Here is a 21,626-nt window from a genome sequence, read left to right on the forward strand (position 1 = left end):
TACCTAGGTTGCAGGTTCGATCCCCAGTCAGGGAATGTGTGGGAGGCAACTAATCAATGTATCTCTCTTTCATCAGTGATTCTCTCTTTCTCTTTCCCTCCTTCTTTAAGATCAATTAAGAAAAAAGAAAGAAAAGCTAATAGCATAAAAGGAAAAAGAATGTATGATAGAGAAGGGTTCACATCTTCATTAAAGAAGCTTTTAAAAAGTAATTTTTTACTTTATTTTTTTAACTGTTTATTGTTGAGAGTATTGCAAATGTCCCTCCCTTCTCCCCTGTTGCTCCCCTCCACCGGGGTCCAATCATGCCCTAGGCTTTTGCTACCTTATTTATTGTCTGCGTCCATGGGTAATGCATGTATGCATATAAATTCTTTGGTTAATCTCTTCCCACCCCTATCTCCGCGCTTACCTCTGAGATTCGTCATTCTGTTTCATTTTCCATGCCTATGTTTCTATTTTATTTATCAATTTATTTTGTTCATTAGATTTCTTTTTCATTTATTTTAGATTCAATTGTTCATAGGTATGTATTTATTGCCATTTTATTGTTCATAATTTTTTTTATTGATTAAGATATTACATATGTGTCCTTATCCTCATTGCCCCCCCCCTCCACTCATGACCTCACCCCCCTGGTGTCTGTGTCCATTGTTTAGGCTTATATGCACGCATACAAGTCCTTTGGTTGATCTCTCCCCCTTACCCCCACCCTCCACTACCTTCCCTCTGAGGTTTGACGGTCTGATCAATGCTTCTCTGTCTCTGGATCTGTTTTTGTTCATCAGTTTATGTTGTTCATTATATTCCATATATTAGTGAGATCACGTGATATTTATCTTTCTCTGACTGGCTTATTTCGCTTAGCATAATACTCTACAGTTCCATCCATACTGTTGCAAGTGGTAAGAATTCCTTCTTTTTTTACCGCAGCATAGTATTCCATTGCGTAGATGTACCACAGTTTTTTAATCCACTCATCTTCTGATGGGCACTTAGGCTGTTTCCAAATCTTAGCTAATGTAAATTGTGCTGCTATGAACAAAGGGGTGCATGTATCCTTTCTGTTTGGTGTTTCTAGTGTCTTGGGATATATTCCTAGAAGTGGGATCACTGGGTCAAATGGGAGTTCCATTTTTAATTTTTTGAGGAAACTCCATACTGTTCTCCACAGTGGCTGTACCAGTCTGCATTCCCACCAGCAGTGTATGAGGGTTCCTTTTTCTCTGCATCCTCGCCAGCACTTGTTGTTTGTTGATTTGTTGATGATAGCAGTTCTGACAGGTGTGAGATGGTACCTCATTGTTGTTTTGATTTGCATCTCTTGGATGATTAGTGACTTTGAGTATGTTTTCATATGTCTCTTGGTCTTCCTTATGTCCTCTTTTGAAAAGTATCTATTTACATCCATTGCCCATTTTTTGATTCGGTTATCTTCCTTTTGTTAAGTTGTATGAGTTCCCTATAAATGTTGGAGATTAAACCCTTAGCGAAGATAACATTGGCAAATATGTTCTCCCATGCAGTGGGCTTTCTTGTTGTTTTGTTGGTTTCTTTTGCTGTGCAGAAGCTTTTTATTTTGATGTCGTCCCATTTGTTTATTTTCTCTTTAGTTTCCATTGCCCTAGGAGCTGTATTGGTGAAGATATTGCTTTGGCATATGTCTGAGATTTTGCTGCCTGTGGATTCCTCTAATATTTTTATGGTTTCCCATCTTATGTTTAAGTCCTTTATCCATTTTGAGTTTATTTTTGTGTATGGTGTATTGTTCATATTTTGATCTCTTTTTTTCCTCTCCTCTGTTTCCCTTTAACATTTCATGTAATACTGGTTTGGTGGTGGTGAACTCCTTTAGCTTTTTCTAGTCTGTGAAGCTCTTTAACTGACCTTCAATTGTAAATGATAGCTTTGCTGGGTAGAGTAATCTTGATTGTGGGTCCTTGCTTTTCATCACTTTGAATATTTCTTGCCTCTCCATTCTGGCCTACAAAGTTTCTGTTGAGAAATCAGCAGTCGTATGGGCATTTCCTTGTAGGTAATTAACTGCTTTTCTCTTTCTGCTTTTAAGATTCTTTGTCTTTAATCTTTGGCATTTTCATTATGATGTTTCTTGTTGTGGGCCTCTTTGCATTCCTCTCTGCGCTTACTGGACTTCTAAGTCTATTTCTTTCACCAGATAAGGTAAATTTTCAGTCATTATTTTTTCAAATAGTGTGCCGCGCCAGCACAGCCAAGGGTTCAGCAAGCCTGAGGGAGGGCTGGCGAAGGATGAAGAAAAGACAGACAAAGAGAATAAGCTGGGTCTAGGTGGATCTTCTGTGCCTGGCTGAGACCACAGAACAGATCCAGACTGCAAGCTGATGCTTTATTTTATAGTCAGAGGTAAATAAGGTAGTGGTCACTATAGTTACAATGTCTTGTGAGTTTCACTTGTTTTGGCAGCACTTGCTGCACGCACCTCCCACAGCCCATTAGCTACCCAGGAAGGATCTAGGGAGTGTCATAAGATCAAGCTTAATTATGCTAAGAGGGCTGTGCCTTCTAAGCTGGGACTTGTTTGTGGCTTTGCCAGCAGGTCAGTCCGAGGCTTAACCCTATAACCTCTCCCTACAAAATAGGGTTTCAATTTCTTGCTCCTGCTCTTCTATTTCTGGCACCCCCATGATGCGAATGTTGATACGCTTGAAGTTGTCCCAGAGACTCCTTACACTATCTTCATATTTTTAGATTCTTTTTTCTGTTCTGATTGGGTGTTTTTTGCTTCCTCATATTTTAAATTGATTTGATTCTCGGTGTCGTCTACTCTACTGTTGATTCCCTGTAAATTATTCTTCGTTTCATTTAGTGTATCCTTCATTTCTAACTGGTCCTTTTTTATATTATTGTTGTTCTCACTAAGATCCTTGAAGCTCTCATTAAGTTCCTTGAGCATCCTTATGACCATTGTTTTGAACTCTGTATCTGGTAGTTTGCTTGCTTCCATTTAATTTAGTTCTTTCTCTGGAGATTGCTTCTGTTCTTTCATTTGTGACATGTTTCTTTGTCTCTGTATTTTGGCTGTTTCACTGTGTTTGTTTCTATGTATTAGGTAGAGCTGCTATGTCTCCTAGAATTGGTTGAGTGGCCTTGTGTAGTTGGTATCCTGTAGGGCACAGTGGCTCAGCCTCCCCAGTCACCTGAGCTGGGCATTCTAGGTGCCTCCCCTGTGTGGGCTGTGTGCACTGTCCTGTTGTAGTCAAGCGTTGATTGCTGTTGGCATCACTGGGAGGGTTGACGCCCAGGCCATTCGGCTGTTCGAACCACCTGCGACTACAGTGGAAGAGCTGCTGTGCAGGAGATGTCCCCATGGAGCAGGACTTGCTTCAGTGGGGCTGTGGTGCTCATCGAGTCTGCCCCTTGAGTGTGCTGCTTGTGGATATGGTAGGGTTGTAATCTGGCATGGTCTGAAGCTGTCCACTGGGTGCACTGGCTCTGGGGCCTCTTGGGAGGTGCAAAGTCAGCTACTACCTGTGTCCCGCCTAAGGCCACCTGGCCTGAGCTACAGAGCAATCTGCAGCTGGCTGCTACTTATATTGGAGTTGGAGGTGTCCAGGAGAGGCCAAGCTGTGAACCAGGCAGGCTGCTGCTAGTGCTGGGCCTGGGACCACTTAGCAAGAGGTATGGGGCATGCTGAGTCCAGCTGCTGCTGGTTTGAGACATTTTAGGAAAGCCTGAAGCCTGAACCAGGACAGGCCATTCACATGGAAAAGCCACTGCAAACAGCTTGGGTGAGGCTACAAATTGTGTGGGACAGGGCTTCAGGGAGTCACCAGGGTGAGGAAAACTGTGGGCCAGGTTGATGGAGACTCAAAAATGGTGACTGCCGATATGCACTGTGGTAGGGAGGTGTCAGCAAAAAAACAATAACCTATACCAGCACTTTTGTCTGGGAGAAAGCTGCCCCCCAATCTTGCTCTAATGCCAAACAATTTAGTGCCTCCCCATATGTCCCTGAATCCTTTCTGCCACCCCATCCCTGGAACTCAAAGGGAGTAAGTCTGTGAGCCAGCTATTAAAAAGGAACTGCTTGGTATTCCAGCAGCCTTCGGGTCACTAAGCCACAATCCTTGCTGGTTTTTATAGCCCAAAGTTATGGAGACTTCTCTTCCAGGCACTGGAACCCAGGGCTGAGGGGTCTGGTATGGGGCTGGGAGCCCTTGTTCCTCACGGGAGGCCTCTGTGGCCAAAATATCCCACCCTATTAAAAAAATCCACTCCTGGGTGTTGGAACAGCCCGTTTTGCGCCTCCACCCCTCCTACTAGTCTCAATGTGACTTCTTTAATTCTCTAGTTGTAGGGCTTCCATTTAGCCAGATTTCAGGCAGTTATGAATGATAGTTGTTCTGTGGTTTAGTTGTAATTTTGATGTGGTTGTGGGAGGATGCGAGTACCGTGTTTAACCTATGTCACCACCTTGGCCCTCCCTCCTAATTTTAAAAAGACTATTCCAGAAAAAAATGGACAAAGAAAGTGGATGAAGTGTTTCAAAGATCAGAAATACAAATGTTCAATAAACATGGGTGAAGTTTTCAAATTCACTTTTTCAAATTCACTGTTATGCAAAAGAAAAGGCACCATTTCCCCCATCAAATGTAATGAATGATGAGAACTGAAAGTGAGGCAGTGCTCCCTATGTACCAGCACTGTTCTTAGTACCTGACTGAAATTAATCCTCCCAACAACTCTGTGAGTACAGACTGCTTTTATCCACATTTTACAGATGAAAAAACTGAGGCACATGAAGATGAGTAGCTTGCCCAAGGTCACATAAGTAATAAAGTGATAAAGCTAGGATTTACTAAAAACCTAGGTTCTCTGATTCCAGGGTTTCAGTGCTCTTTACTACCCTTAATTGCCTCTCAAAGATTTTAATGAATAATACCAGTGTTAAAAGAGTACCTAGGAGCAAGCACTTTTAATTTTTTTTAAAAAGTTGATTTTAGGAAAGGGAGAGAGAGAGAGAAACATCAATGATGAAAGAGAATCATTTATCAGCTGCCTCCTGCATGCCCCCTCCTGGGGATCGAGCCCACAACCTGGGCATGTGCCCTGACCGGGAACTGAACCATGACCTCCTGGTTCGTAGGTCGATGCTCAACCACTGAGGCACGCTGGGCAGGCCAAGCACTTTTATGCATTGCTGGTTAGAACATACATTATTAGTCATTTCTGTGAGACAGTTAAGCAATATGTTTGAAAGCTTTAACATGTTCACATTCTTTGAACTAAGAATTTATCCTAAGGGATTTTTGTAAGTAAGAAGTACATAAAAATGTATGCATGGAAATTTTATCTGAAGTTTTTTTTATAATAGCAAACACTGTAAATAATTTAAATGTATACTAGGGGATTAAATAACCTTGGGAAACAGTCTTATTGGAGAAAATAAAGTAGTGCTAGTAATTCATATAAGAAAAAGTTTGTTTCCCTCACCTTATATGTTAAGTATATACAGTATTTAACTTTACAAAGCCTTCTTATAAAATTGAAATGTCGCCCAGCTGGTGTGTCTCAGTGGTTGAGTGTTGACCTATGAACCAGGAAATCTGGTTTGATTCCTGATAAGGGCACATGCCTGGGTTGCAGGCTCAATCCCCAGTAGGGGGCGTGCAGGAGGCAGCCGATCAATGATTCTCTCTTATCATTGAGGTTTCTATTTCTCTCTCCCTCTCCCTTCTCTGAAATCAGTAAAAATATATTTATAAAAAAATAATAAAATTGAAATGTCTCTGTTTTTCTCTTTCTAGCTATCACTACGTTGCATGAATAAAATTGAGATTAAGTTTATTTAACTTGCAGTAAATATTTAAAATATTATTTTTAAGTACATATATCACTAAGGAAGTATAATTTAAATTAAACATAATATTTATAGAACATGTGCTTATCTCTGTTAACAGTTATTTTTGTTTCTGTCTAGTCTGTCAGTTAAGATGCCTTAGAAAAATAACTATGGAGAAGTATGTTAGAGTACAGAAGATTGGAGAAGGTTCATTTGGAAAAGCCATTCTTGTTAAATCTACAGAAGATGGCAGACAATATGTTATCAAGGAAATTAACATCTCAAGAGTAAGTATATTTTTCGTTTGGTTATTCAAGTAATATTTGGTTACAAAAGGGTTCATTGTTAGAGATTTAAAAAAAAGAAAATGGCAATATGTAACCTAAAGTGGAAGGCTGCCATAATCCCAGGGAGAGCCACTAATTTCAGAATAGTCTGTATATCCTTTCAGATTTTTTTATGGTATGTGTTTGTGTTTCTATGACTCCTCTTCTATAACTAAATCTAGTTTGAACATCTCAAAATGTTTTTACTTGTCGATTCAACTCATTCTTTTTAGCTTCTGGCAATATTTTGTTGTTTGGACCGTGCTTCTTTGTTAACATTATTTTTTAACGACTTTCTTATTAATGGACTTTTAAATTGTGTAGTGATGTTTAATATAGTATTTTCTCTTTTCCTCCCATTTAAGATGTCCAATAAAGAAAGGGAAGAATCAAGGAGAGAAGTTGCAGTGTTGGCAAACATGAAGCATCCAAATATTGTCCAGTATAGAGAATCATTTGAAGGTCAGATACAGTTTTCAAGAGAGTTCCAAAAACTCCTAAGCCATACGATGACATTTGGATACTTTCCTTATAAGGAATCTTTTTGTGAATATATTCATAGGAAGGAAAGTATATAATTTTTGCTTCAATATATATGCATATGAATATCAGCTTGATTCTAGGATAATGCACCACACTATCCCTGTGTAAGTTTAATACTGGCTCACTGTTACTATAATTTCTTAAAAAGAAGCAATGTTAGTAAGTGCAAGAATTTGGACAAAGCTAGAACAGTAGTTTACATCTTTTGGTTTAACTAAACTCCTTTGAATTGCTACCAGTACTGCTACTGAGAAAATGTTCTGATCTTTAGAAAGTATTCTATTCATTGGTATTCTCTTGTATACCTGATTCTTATAATATTGAGGTATGTTGAAAAAGTGTTCTCAAGTTCTTAAAATGTCATAGCTGTATTGATGATTTGGAAATATGTTCCATTATATTTGTTAATTCAGGAACTAAAATAAGGATAAGCTTCTTTAAAGGCAGGTTAAAGTGGTTTATTGAAATCCTGTTGAAGTCATTCCCCTTATTATCATAAATTCCTATAAATTATAAAACAGGAATACAATCTAGGTTGAAAGTAGATGTTAGTTTAAATGACTGTTTTGGGTCACATCACATACCAGTTTCAGAGTCTGAATTAGAGCTAAAGTATTCTTGCTCCCAGATAAACATTGATATTGAAAATAGATGTGAAAAGTTTGGATAACATTGTTTGATATAGCCTGGCCAGGTGGCTCAGTTGGTTGAGCGCCATCCCATACACCAAAAAGTTTCAATTCCTGGTCAGGGCACATATCTGAGTTGCAGGTTTATCTCCAGTTGGGGCATATACAAGAGGCATATACGATTAATATTTTTCTCTCTTTCTGTGTGTGTGTGTATGTGTGTCTCCTTTTTTCTCTCAAAAAATCAATAAATAAATAAAAATGTTTCATATAATATGAGAGTGGAGAGAAAACAATATTTTTGGGTATATAAATGTATAATTAGATTTAATATTAAATATTATATTAGACACTTTACTCTTTTATCTGTATCTCTAAAATTGATACATTCAAAAAATTTGATCTTATTGAAAAAGTGGGGTTTGTATTGTATCATTATATATTTGAGTATATGTGTTATACATTTTTATTTTCTCTACCTGTTACTTAAACATAAGGGTAGTGTCATATTTCTGTATCCCTAGCATCTGTGCAAAGTGCCTGGCACTCAGATGTGTGAATGATTGAAGGGATACAAAATAGATTAGTACTTCCCTCATGGAGAAAAGACTTTTCAGTTAACCTTATATTTTTAAGTAGTATTTATCCCCCAAATAAACAATGTTTAAGCTGCAGAAAACATTACAGAATGTTTGTACTAAAGCTCGGGCATTTTAGTTCAGGATTCCTTCTCCATCCCTTTCTCAGTTCTTATTTAACCTCCCCTGTCTTCCTATCTATGTTTCTGTCTTTTTCTCTCTCACACACACACATACACATTTACCTTTTTTAAAAAATATCTTTTGATGGTTTTATTTATTTATTTTTGATACATGCATATCATACAAAATTCAGATGTTATATAGCACTAAAAAGTTTGCCTTCTATTCCTACCTTTCAGGTACCTATTTTCCTTTCCTGGAGTTAACCACTGTTCACCACTGTCTTGTTTTTTTCCCCAAAAAGTACTCTATGCATTAGTAAGCATACATAGAAGAATAGCATACTGTACATAATTTTTTGCTTTTTGTTTTTATGCTACATAAATATTAATATCCTATACATATTTTTATAAATAGTGGATTATAGGGTTTTTTGTGTTGTGATTTCTCACATGTGTATTTGGATAATCTTTTTTTATCATTCATAAAGTGTTATAACAGATTTTGAATTAGTTATATAGGTTCCCAATCCATGGCACATTAGAAGCAGTACTATATCAGAAGGGAATATCAGCACTACAAGTAATACCACCACCACAAGATGCAAGAAATAAGTACTGCTGGAAATAAGGCCACAAGCACAGAGAGAAGTGAAAACTTAGAAACGTTCTTTGAGTTGCAATAGTTTCACTAGAAAGCAGTAGTTTAGTAAATGTTAGAAGCGCTATTGGCCTTTCTTCCTTACTTGGGAAGAATAAGCATAATTTTATTCTTTTATAAGAATAAGGGTGGAGAGGAGGATTAAGAAGTGTCTACCCACAGAACGAGTCATGAAAGTAGCTTATATAATAAAGAGGTAATATGTAAATTAACCCTCACACCCTCACAAGATGGCTGCCTACAACCAGGCCAGCAGGGGGGTTAGTGAGGGACAACCAAACGACTAAACAGCAGGCTGCGTGGGGAAACTAGGCTGGCAGGGGGGTTAGTGAGGGACGACCAAACGACTGAACAAGGCAGGCTGCATGGGGCGACCAGGCCCGCAGGGGGGTTAGTGAGGAATGACCAAACGACTGAACAGCAGGCTGTATGGGGCAACCAGGCCAGCGGGGGGCCATGAGGGGCGACCAGCCAGCGGAGGCGGGCAGTAAGAGGCGACCAGGCCGGTGGGGGGTCAGGGGCAGCCAGGCCAGCAGGGGGGTGCAGTTGGGGGTGACCAGGTTGGCAGGGGGGGCAGTTGAGGGCGACTAGGCTGGCGGGGGGGGCAGTGAGGGGCAACTAGGCCAGTGGGGGCGCAGTTGGGGGTGACCAGGTTGGTAGGGGGGGCAGTTAGGGGTGACCAGGCCGGCAGCATAGGGGGGGCAGTTGGGGGCAACCAGGTTGGCAGGGGGGCAGTAAGGGGTGACCAGGCTGGTCGGGGGGCAGTTAGGAGCGACCAGGCCGGCAGGGAGGGGGAAGTTGGGGGCGACCTGGCCAGTAGCAGGGGACAGTTAGGGGCAATCAAGCTGGCAGGGGAGACAGTTAGGAGTGATCAGGCTGACACACAGAGGCAGTGACGGGCAATCAGGCCAGCGGGGGGTGGGGGCAGTTAGGGACGACCAGGCAGGCAGGCAGGTGAGCAATTAGGAGCCAGCGGTCCAGGATTGTGAGAGGGATCCCAGATTGGAGAGGGTGCAGGCTGGGCTGAGGGGACTCCCCCCCGCCCCCCGTGCACGAATTTCATGTACTGGGCCTCTAGTTATTAATAATAAGTATTAAAATACGCATTCCAACTTAAGATGGGTTTATTGGGATGTAGCCCCATCATAAGTCAAGGAATTATTTGTATATCTGTCTACATATTGTCTGTATTCCAGAGATGTTTGGGTTATTGTGGATACTGCTATCCAATAAGATTATGTATTCTTGGTAGAAAAAATATTAATGATGAAATTATTAACCCAAGTTATTGAATATCTGTGTTATCAGTATATCTTGCCTTTGCATTCTAATTCTTTTGAGTGTTATTCTATTTCTGGTTTAACAGAACACAATTAATTAATTGCTTCTTTTCAGTAAACCTTTTGGTACCTTTATGCTTTTGATACACATGTTAAAAAATGGAATCTAATGTTTATATTTTGTAGAAAATGGCTCTCTCTACATAGTGATGGATTACTGTGAAGGAGGGGATCTTTTTAAACGAATAAATGCTCAGAAAGGCATTTTGTTTCAAGAGGATCAGGTGAGTTAGCATGTAGGAGATTGACTCTTCCTCCATAATGTTATTTAGAAGTAATTCAAAGTTATTTATATATGTATTTATAACTACAAATGCTAATTGTAATTACTAGGGCAGTTCAGTAACATATTCTAATATATTAGTCACATTCCTGTACTAATAGCTCCCATCTTACTTCAGTTCTCTATCTCATTTCCTGCCTGTAATATTGTTCCATGTATAATATACTGTGCTTGTATATATAGGTTTGTATATGTATATACACACATATATATAATACCTATATTTATGTATATAACTTAATTATTCATTATAACTGGTTAATTTTATACCCTGTCAATCTGGCTTACTGTTGCCAGACAATGTTTTCCTAAAATATGGCTTTTCTAGGTAACTGCATCTCTAGAAGCCTAGTCTTGGCAACTTCATGAAATCTAACCTCTGTTTTGATTTCAAGGATCTCTAAAATATGACTCTATCCTACCTAAGCAATCTTACTTTTTTCTGTTATTCCTTAATGTTCAACTTTTTTTCATTTATTTATTTAGTTATTTATTTTACATTTGTGTAAGCTTTAATTTACATCACTCGTACAATACTATACTGTTGGCACGTGCCTCGATAAATAGGTTTCAAAAAGAAATTACTGCAGTGTAAAAATAGTTTCCCTGAATTCATGTGCTTTTTTACTATTCCTGGGTCTCAAAATGGCTTTTAACGTTATTTTTTCATACTTTTAGAGCTGTGTACCTCGTATTGTGATAGGATATGTTTCTCTGCCCTGCTCCCCAGAGTGGTGTTAGAGTGAGGGGAAGTTAAGACAGCTTGGCACCATTCTAGTCTGAAAGAGGCCCAATTTGAGAAGTTCACTTTTGTTGCCAGAAAAAAGGAACATGAGTAATTAAAGTGTCAAAAAAGGCTGGGAAGTTTACGCCCGAGAAGAAAGCCCACAAATTAAATAAATAGACAAATAAGTAGATAGATAGATAGATAGATAGATAGATAGATAGATAGATAGATAGATAGATAAGATCAAATCTGTTCATCCAACAAATATTCATGTGCCTTTCACACCCAAGTTAGGTACCAGAGATAGAGCATGGAGCAAAGTGAGTGCTACCATGGAGCTATCCTGTGGACATTATAATCTCCAAAGCACATCTGTTTCCTTGATATTCTCCCAATTGTGCCCATTTTCTAGAATAGGCCTGCTCTGACACCTTTTGGTCTTCATGTAGGTCCAGATAAATTTTCAATACAGTAGAAGAGAAAGAGGCCCAACAAAAACATACAATCCACTGTTACAGATCAAAACCTATCTTCTAGGAATATGTCAGTGTCCATTTCCTAGTTGTATATACGGTAACTGCATTTCCTCAGCTGACAGCCTCCCAAAGCACATGAGGAATGGTGGATTCTTTTCATATATTTAACATATTTATTGAGCATGCACTGGGACACATGTTTATACATCTCATTCTTCCTCCTATGTGCTTATTCTGATTATTTCTTTATTTTGATAATACCTTACCTCCAACTCTCTCTTATTAATATTCTATTTTTTTAAAGCTCAGTTTAAGTCTGATTTTCCATGACCTTTTCTTTCTCTAAATTGTGTTTCTCATTATCACCCATTCTTAATTTTAATTGTATGCTTTTACATAGGGGAGTGGAGGAAGTACTGTGCTAGGAGTGTTGTTTTTTGTTGTTGTTGTTGTTGTTGTCTGTTTTAATTCTTACAACCCCTCATGAATTAAAGTAGTCATTTTCTGTTTAGTAGCTAAGAAATCTAAGAGAGGTTTAGTAGTGTTCCCAAAATCACGTAGTGTTTAAACGTGCTTCTGTCTAACTCCAAACAATGATAGCCATTTTGCAACTCCAAATTTTATAGAACTTTCTTTTTACCAACTTAAAAGTAAATTGCAAAATTATTTAAGAGTTCAGAAATGGAAAGTCCTCTTTTCCACTGCTCCATCCCTGAGTATTAATTTGGTGTATTCCAGGCTTTCTTCTTCATACTTGCACATACACATGTAAAAATCGAGACACACATTCAGAAATAGGATATTATGTATATCATGCTCTATCCTGCCATTATCACTGCAACATTATCTTGTTAGTCTATATAGATCAAATAATTTTAATAACTGCATCATGGTGCATTCTAACAAAGCCTGTGTTTTTTGTGCTTTTTGTTTATTTTTACTCTTTTATCTTCATAACTCCATTTCCATTCCCCTTCTCTCCATAGGCAGCTATTCTGGGGTTTTTAATGAATATTTTATGTGTGTTTTGCAAAACAGCTATCATTGTTTTGTATACATGTATTTTAAGTGTACACCTATTATAGAACTCATTTAGTTTTACTTTTTTTCCCTAAGTGCTATGTTCCTGACTCATCTGTTTTGCTATGAGTGCAAATGTTGCTTCTAATAACTACATGGTGCTCCATGTACTCCAAGTCTACACTTATTTTCCTAAATCATGCACCCTTCTTAATGTACTCTGAATAACTTCACCTCAGAATTATTTCCCCAACTAGGTTTTAATTTATTCTAGAGCAGAGATCACAGTTCTTATTTATATCATATCAGGGTACTTAGGAAATCTGTGTCTGTGGTCTACACCAAATTGGCACAACTAAGCTGTTCATTGATAATACCATACATGTGGGGACTTTTAGGGTCTTAGTAGCAACTTTAAAATATGGTAAGGTGAGATCTTGACTTATATATTAAATAAGCATTACTAAGTAAGGTAATGTCATAATTCTCAAGCTTTACTTATCTCCTTTCCCACAATTAAACCTAGTAGACAGAACATAGAACTTGGGAGTAAGAAGATTTGGTTTTGAGTCCTTGTTCTACTTGTCAGCTAGTAATTGTTATGTAAACCAAGTCTTCCCATGCAGCTCTTACAACAACATTGAGCTAATTTATATATAGTGAGAGATAACCTGAAATTTTTATTTTTTCCTAAATTTAGGATCTAAACTTGGGAAGGCAAAATCTAAAGAGTTGTCAGAGATTTGATCACTTGATTAAGATAGGGCAAAGTAACAACATATTTCAGAAAGTAAATGCAGATGGAGAGGATTCTGGGAAAGTGGCAGAGTAGGAAGCACCAGGAATCTATCTCCCCAGTAATACAGTTACAGTGGCAGAACCTGTTTTATGTAACTATTTGGGATCTCTGGAGTCTGTTGAAGGTTTGCAACTTTCAAGGTAATTTCAGTCTTAGCTTTGTAGTAGCAGATGTTCATTCTCCATCTCTCAGTCCCAAGGCAACTAGCCATGCAGCATTTCAGGAGCAGCTTGCATGCTGGGCAAAAAGGTCCCTGACTTCCAAATACTAGGGATCTGTGCTCTGACCATTCATAGCTACTTCTGATCTTCAAGGATAGACAAAGAGGTAGAGGTAGGCAGCTATTATTGTTTTGTCCCCTCACCCTCACCTCACCCCCATTATAACAAGTCCCATCCCTTCTGGTTGAAGTAACTTCTAAGGGATTTAAAGGGCCATACCCTTTTATTTCTTGCCTCATCTCTTTCTTTTCTTTATGGGGAACCAGATATTACAAACTAGGACTTTCAAAAACAACCACATAAACAAGGGGAATTAGAAGGTCACCATGCATTGGTAGAGGAGGATGCAGGCTTAGGAAAGACCTGAGATTTTAAGTTTATACCTCAGGCTGATCCTCAGCTCAGAGATAGCAAACAACAATTTAAAAACAAACAAAAATTCAAAACAACAAACACTGGGGAAGGAGGAGAATTTTCTTTCCATAGTTACCCCATTATTAGATTCAAATGGCTAGTTTTCAACAACATTTGAAAGAACATTTGAGAGAACATTTGAAGAATTAATAGCTGAAAACGTACAAAAAGACTAACAAGGCAAACAGGCAGGACAGTATGGTTTATTCAAAGGAAAAAAATAAACAAAAACTGTCCCTGAAAAAGACCTGATGGTAATCTACTAGAAAAAAACTTTAAAACAACTGTCTTAAAGATGCTCAGAGAAGTAAAGGAAGACATGGAGAAAGTCAGGAAAGCAATGTATGAATAAAATGGTTATATCAATAAAGGGAAAATTTAAAAAGAAACCAAAAAGAAATTCTAGAGCTGAAAAGTACAATAACTGAAATAAAAAATTTATTAGAGGGATTCAAAGGTGGATTTGAGCAGGTAGAAAGAATTGGTGAATTGAAGCTATGACAGTGGAAATTATTGAATCTGAGGAACAGAAAGAAAAAAGATGGAAGAAAAGTGCACAGACCATAAGGGACCTGTGGAACATCATCTAGTAGACCAACATATACATTATGGGAGTCCTGGAAAGAGGAGAGAGAGAGAGAGAGAGAGAGAGAGAGAGAGAGAGAGAGAGGATCAGAGAAAACATTTGAAGAATTAATGGCTGAGCCCTGACCGGTTTGGCTCAGTGGCTAGAGCGTCGGCTTGCAAGCCGAAGGGTCCCAGGTTCGATTCCAGTCAGGGGCATGTACCTTGGTTGCGGGCATATCCCCATTGGGGGGTGTGCAGGAGGTGGCTGATTGACGTTTCTCTCTCATCGATGTTTCTAACTCTCTATCCCTCTCTGTAAAAAATCAATAAAATATATTTTTTAAAAAAGAATTAATGGCTGAAAACTTTCAAAATTTGTTGAAATACATGAATATAAACATCTAGGAAGCTCAGCAAACTCTCAAGTTGGTTGAACTCAAATAGACTCACACCAAGACATTATAATTAAACTGTTAAAAGGCAAAGACAAAGAGAGAAGTGACTTATTATATATAACAGAGCTCTGGTAAGATGGTTAGCAGATTTCTTCTTAGAAACTTTGGCGACCAGAAGACTTGGGCTGATGTACTCAAGTTCTAAAAGAAAATATGTCATCCAAGAATCCTATATCTGGCAAAACTGTCTTTTGAAATGAGGGGGAAATTAAGACATTCCCAGATAAACAAAAGCTGAGGTTATTTGTTATTGCTGGACTTGCAGTGAAAGAAATGCTAAAGGGAGTCTTGCAGATTGAAATGATAAAACACTAAACAGTGACTTGAAATCATATGAAGAAATTGATCTCAGTAATGTCCATCGCTAGCTGCACATTTCCCCCATCTTTCAGGTAATTTGTGGATACCGTCCCAATAGAACTTTTCTTATTTTGAGGCAAACCATTCAGAGACTCAATTTTCCACTTCTTCGTATGTTTTGAAGTGCTGCTCAGAAAGTGCATGTGCCATCGATCAGAACTAGTGGTAATCTGAAGGAGCAAGGTCTGGTGAATATGGTGGGTGGGTTAATACTTCCAAGGCAAGATCTTTTAATGTGTCTTTAACTGGTTTTGAAGTATGTGATGGTGCATCATCATGAAGCAAAATTACTTTGCCATGTTTTCTGGCCCATTCTGGTCGTTTCACGATCAAAGCGTGGTTCAAATTGATTATTTGTTGTCGGTAGCGGTAAGTATTAATGGTTTCACCTGGTTTTAGAAGCTCATAATACACCACACCATCCTGATCCCACCAAACGCAGAACATTGTCTTCTTTCCAAAGCGATTTGGCCTTGTAGTCGATGTTGATGGCTGACCTGGATCAACCCATGATTCTGTGCATTTGGGATTCTCAAAATAAATCCACTTTTCATCACCAGTCACAATTCGATGCAAAAAAGACTTTCTTTTGTGCCGTTGAAGCAACATTTTTCTGATGACTTTTCAGTTTTCCATTTGTCTTTCGTTCAGTTTATGTGTCACCCATTTTCCTTCCTTTAAAATCTTTTCCATTGGTTGTAGATGATCAGAAATTGTTTGCTGAGCAACGTTTAATCTTTCTGCAAGTTGTTTTAGAGTTTGACACGCATCTTCATCCAACAATGCTTATAATTGTTGGTCTTCAAACATTCATGCCCGGTGCATGAATTTGTGCATGGGTGGGGTCCAGCCAGCCTGACCAGGGGGAGGGGACATGGGCAGTTAGCCCACCTGCCTGCTGGTTGAACTCCTGGTCGAGGGGACAATTTGCATATTAGCCTTTTATTATATAGGATATACACTGAGTGGCCAGTTTATTATGCATTCAGAGATCATAATAATCTGGCCACTTAGTGTATTTCAACATATGTGTAACTCCAACTATTGAAAAAATCCGCATTATTACCTGGTACACCTAGTAGAGTTCAGGTATATAATATACATAAATATACTTTTAAAAAATAGGAGTGTGGCCAAAACCGGTTTGGCTCAGCGGATAGAGCATCGGTCTGAGGACTGAAAGGTCCCAGGTTCGATTCCAGTCAAGGGCATGTACGTTGGTTGCGGGTACATCCCCGATGGGGGGTGTGCAGGAGGCAGCTGGTCGATGGTTCTCTCTCATCGATGTTTCTAGCTCTCTATCCCTCTACCTTCCTCTCTGTAAAAAATCAATAAAATAAATATTTTTTTAAAAAATAGGAGTGTGCTCTGCACCATTCTTTTTTTCACTTAACAGTGTACATAGAAGTGCTTCATTCTTTTCAGTGGCTGCATAGCATTTCTAGTGTAGTGTTATCAAATATATTTAACCAGGTCCCATGAAGGGCATTTAGGTTATTTATTTATTTATTTTTGCTCTGACAAACAGTGCTGGGGTAAACATCCTTGTACACATCCTTTTGTATTTGTAACTATATCTGTAGGATAAATTTGAAATTGTAATTAGTTTTTTAATTTGGTATGTGAATATAAAATTTTTGCATACTTTGCAAAATGACTGTAATTAACGTTACCACAGATAGGGTATGCAAATACCTATTTCCTCACATTTTGACCAATATTGTATATTTCATTTTTGTCAAGTTCAGTTAGTATTTTGTTTAAATTTTTTTTTTAAATTTGGAGGAAGGTTAGTATTTTATATACGTGTTTATTGGCTATTTTTCCCGTCACTTGCCTTTCTAGTCTTTGGTCCACTTCTTACTTTGGCTGCCAGTATTTTTCTCAGTGATTTGAAAGAACTTGTACATATTAGAGAATTAGCAATATTTTAATTATGCTGCCGATATTTTCTCATATGATTATTATACTTGATTATATCTTTTGTTATTCAGATGCTTTAAATTTTATAGCGTCAACTTTGTCATTCTTATTTCTTGTGATTTGTGAGGTTTGTGTCATGATTTGAAAATCCTGTTTCAATCAAAGAACCTATGTATTCTTCTATTATTGTATATATATATATTTCATTTCAAAATGCCATCTGCTTGGAATTATTTTTGTATTAGGTCTGAGGAATAAATTAAACCTTTTTACTTTCATTTTTTTAATTTATTTTATTTTTATTTATTTATTTAATTTATTTAAAAAATTTCTTTATTGATTAAGGTGTCACATATTTGTCTTCATCCCCCCATTCCCATCCCACACCCCACCCCACGGATGCCCCAACCCCCTGTTGAACTTAACCGTTGGATAGGCTCATATGCATGCACACAAGTCCTTTGGTTGATCTCTCCCCCCTCCCACCAACCTCCCCTATCCTCCCTCTGAGGCCCGATAGTCCAATCGATGCCTCCTTGTTTCTGGTTCTGTTCTTGTTCATCAGTCTGTGTTGTTCATCATTTCCCCTAGATGAGCGAGATCATGTGTCACTAGAGATATACTTATAAGAACTGAATGTGAGACGAGCAACAACAGTTATGCTGACAGGCAAATGAATCAGTCTGTAGTGAGTTTCTTTCTGGACCAACAGTTCTTTAGAGACCCAATTTCAATGTCCACCAGCTCCTTATGTGCACATGTCAGCACTGACCCCCCAGCTCTGGATGGTGGACAAACGGTGGCAATGGAGCTCCGACTCCCTCTGGTTTGGTCTCGGCCGGACCCAGGGGCACGGCTTCACCCGGACTCAGGTGAACGTGGCCTCACCCAGACCCAGGGGCGCGTGGCCTCTCCCAGACCCAGGGGCGCATAGCCTCACCCGGACCTAGGTGCGCGAGACCTCACCCGGATCCAGGGACACATGGCCTCACCCGGACCCAGGGGCGCGTGGCCTAACCTTTTTACTTTCAAGTGGCTGATTCCAAAATGTGTTTATTTATGGGAAATGTGGGTAGAGATAAAAAGCAAGAGATGTTGTCCAACTTTTCACCCTAATGTTTTTCCTTTTACAATTTTTATGTTGAAGTAAGCATTATAGAAAAAAAAAAAAACCCTTAAAAACAGAAGTCGCCTATCATGCTATAATAAAATATAAATTATTTCCACTTTTACTGCTCTCTAGAAATTTCTTTCCATATTTATTCTGACATTCAGTAGCAGTCTCTTACATTTTAAAGTTAGTATGTGCCTAACTTTAATGTGGCAGTTGGCTTGAATACCTATGTAATGTGAGTTACTACAAATTAAAAATAAATTATAGCTACATTTTTTTAAAGGACTTAGTTCCCTTGAACTCATTCCTGAATCCTTTTAGTGGTCAAGAAAAGAGCACTGTGAAATATAAAATTTAAAAGAAATGACAGCTCTCATTTTCCTCCTCTAGATTTTGGACTGGTTTGTACAGATATGTTTGGCCCTGAAACATGTACATGATAGAAAAATTCTTCATCGAGACATAAAATCACAGGTATGTTCCATTTATTTACTAGTAACTTTTGAATAGATATGGACATGGAACCAGCATTGTCTTGAGCCAAAATTTTTGAACCCAATCCAATCTGCATCAGATTATCTGTTTTCTCTCTTCACTCCAATCCTAGAAGTCTTCACCAGTATCTTGTGTTAGACCTCCTGCCTACTTCCTATATCTTGGTTTGCTTTCTCATTATAACAGAAAAATATTTTAAAAAATGAATGTGTGGAAGGCAATGATAATTGGATATAAATTTCTAGATTGGAAATTGTTTCCCTATAGAATTTTGAAGATATCACTCACATGTCACTTGACTTCTAGTTGCTGTTTAGGAATTTAAAGCCATAATTCTTACCCTTCTTTCTTCTCTCTGGAAGATTTTAGGATATTCTCTCCGTCCCTGTTATGAAATTGCAGCGTTGCGCATTGATGAGGGTCAGCTTTTATTCATTATGCTGTGTAATTTTGTTCTGGGAATGTGTATTTCTCAGGAAAAGTTATGGAAAATGTTTAGCTATATTTTTTCAAATATTACTTGTTACTATCTTCAAGGTTGTTGTCTTCAGGATTTTTTTCTAGACATGATGGAGCTTCTTAATCTATCCCGTTAAGTATCTTATTTCATATTTTATCTCTTTGTCTCTCTGTTGCATTTTATAGGTCAATTTCATCAACCTACCTTTTTAATTTTGTGTAAACTAGTGCTTATCTCATCTACTTTTTAAAAAACATTTTTGTATTTATTTATTTGAGAAAGAGAGGAGGGAGAGAGAGAGAGAGATTGATTTGTTATTCCACTTATTTATGCATTCATTGGTTGATTTTTGTATGTGCCCTGACTGAGGATTGAGCATGCAAACTTGACATATTGGGACAATGCTCTAACCCAGTGGTCGGCAAACTCATTAGTCAACAGAGCCAAATATCAACAGTACAACGATTGAAATTTCTTTTGAGAGCCAAATATTTTAAACTTAAACTTCTTCTAACCCACTTCTTCAAAATAGACTCACCCAGGCTGTGGTATTTTCTGGAAGAGCCACATTCAAGGAGCCAAAGAGCCACATGTGGCTCGCGAGCCGCTGTTTGCCGACCACGGCTCTAACCAACTGAGCTACCCTGCCAGGACTCTCATCTATTTTTTAAATAATAATTTTTTTTCTCTGCAAGGTTTCAAAATGGATTTTCACATTCTGATTGGTTCTTATTTCATAATCTCTTGTTCTTTTTAAATGGATATTTATCCCTTCATCATTTATCTCTGCAGTATCTAAACATTTTACTTAAAATTTTTTTGTTGGACTTTTTTTTAAAATTAGTTATATCTAGAGCAAATTTCTGTTCTGGTGATTTTGGGGGCTATTTTCCTTTGCATTATATTCCTCATATGTATGGCTTTCCCCACATCTCACTCATCTTTGCATAGAGGTTCCATGGTTGTCTCACTTAGGCTCTCAGTTTTCAGAAAAGGGAGTGCAGAGGAAGTTTGTTTTCTGTGTCAGGGCCAAGTGCCTGTCTTCTTACCTCAGGCCTACAGCTTCTTTATAGCCTAATAGCCACAAGATGAATAGTGAGAAGAAGAGAAACTGTGGTGGAAGTTCACTTTTTCTGTCCCCCAACCCTCTGCCACTTACTTAGTCCCATTTCATCCCATTTTACTCCATCCCTGTTAACCCCAGTTTGTGTCATCTTTGGCTTTGAGCATGTGCCTGATTCAAGTCTCCTGACTGATAAAGATGGATTTTTAATTCATGTTATCACACAAAATCTTGACTTCACTGTTTGATAGAGTATTAGAGTTCTGTATTTATTATGTATTGGAGTTCTGTATTTATAAATGCAAAATGATTGGGTAAATTATTGGAAATTTAAAAAAATTTTAATCTTATTTCTACAGACTGTTTTACCTTTTTTTTTTTTGATGATGCTCAGGGATCTGCACTTTTTTAAAAAATTGAAGTATAATTGGCATACAATATTCTATTAGTTTCAGGTGTACATCTTAATGATTTGATATATACTTTGCAAAATTATCACAATAAGTCTAGTTATCATCTGTCACCATATAAAGTTATTAAAATATTACTGTGTTCCCTATGCTGTACATTACAACCCATGACTTACTTTATTACTGTAAGTTTGTATCTCTTAATCCACTTCACCTATTTTGCCTGCCCCTTGGCCCCCCCCCCCCCCATTTTTAGAAAATTTTAAGATTAATTTGTTATATTTATGCTACTTAGAAGTTTTAGACAGTTGATGGTGGGGGAGGCTGGGATTCAATTTTTAAAGCTCTAGTGAGATACATACATTTTATATTCCACAAAATCCACCCACTTAAAGTGTACAGTTCAATGATTTTTAGTATGTTCCCAGCGTTGTGAAATCATCACCACTTTCTAATTCCTAAAGATTTTTTAGCACTCCAAAAAGAAACCCTGTACCTGTTAGCAATCACTCTCTATCCCTACTCCACATAGATCTTGGAAACTACTAATCTACTTTCTGTCTCTATGGATTTGCTTATTTGGGACATATGATGTAAATGGATTCATATAATATGTGCCTTTGCCTATTTTAAAACTGAGTTATTTGTCTTTTATTGTTGCTGTTGAATTGTAAAAGTTTTTATTCTGGATACAAATTCCTTGTCAGATATAGGATTTGCAAATATTTTTTTTTCCAATTCTGTGAGCTGTCACTTTTTTGATGGTGTTCCTTAATGTACAATAATTTTTAAAATTTTGATGAAATCCAGTTTCTATTT

General features: G+C 37.9%; 1 protein-coding gene across 3 annotated transcripts in view; it reads left to right on the forward strand.

The window, feature by feature from the left end:
• Positions 1-21,626, forward strand: part of NEK1 (NIMA related kinase 1) — a 156,273-nt gene that overhangs the window by 10,298 nt on the left and 124,349 nt on the right. For all 3 annotated transcript variants that reach the window (XM_028152723.2, XM_054717651.1, XM_054717650.1), the window contains exons 2-5: positions 5,960-6,108; positions 6,513-6,609; positions 10,147-10,244; positions 18,770-18,853. In XM_028152723.2, coding sequence (XP_028008524.2) covers positions 5,992-6,108; positions 6,513-6,609; positions 10,147-10,244; positions 18,770-18,853 — 396 coding nt within the window. In that variant the 5' untranslated portion in view covers positions 5,960-5,991. The remainder of the gene's footprint in view (positions 1-5,959; positions 6,109-6,512; positions 6,610-10,146; positions 10,245-18,769; positions 18,854-21,626) is intronic.

Source organism: Eptesicus fuscus, chromosome 6 (assembly GCF_027574615.1).
Source record: "Eptesicus fuscus isolate TK198812 chromosome 6, DD_ASM_mEF_20220401, whole genome shotgun sequence".
Lineage (NCBI taxonomy): Eukaryota > Metazoa > Chordata > Mammalia > Chiroptera > Vespertilionidae > Eptesicus > Eptesicus fuscus.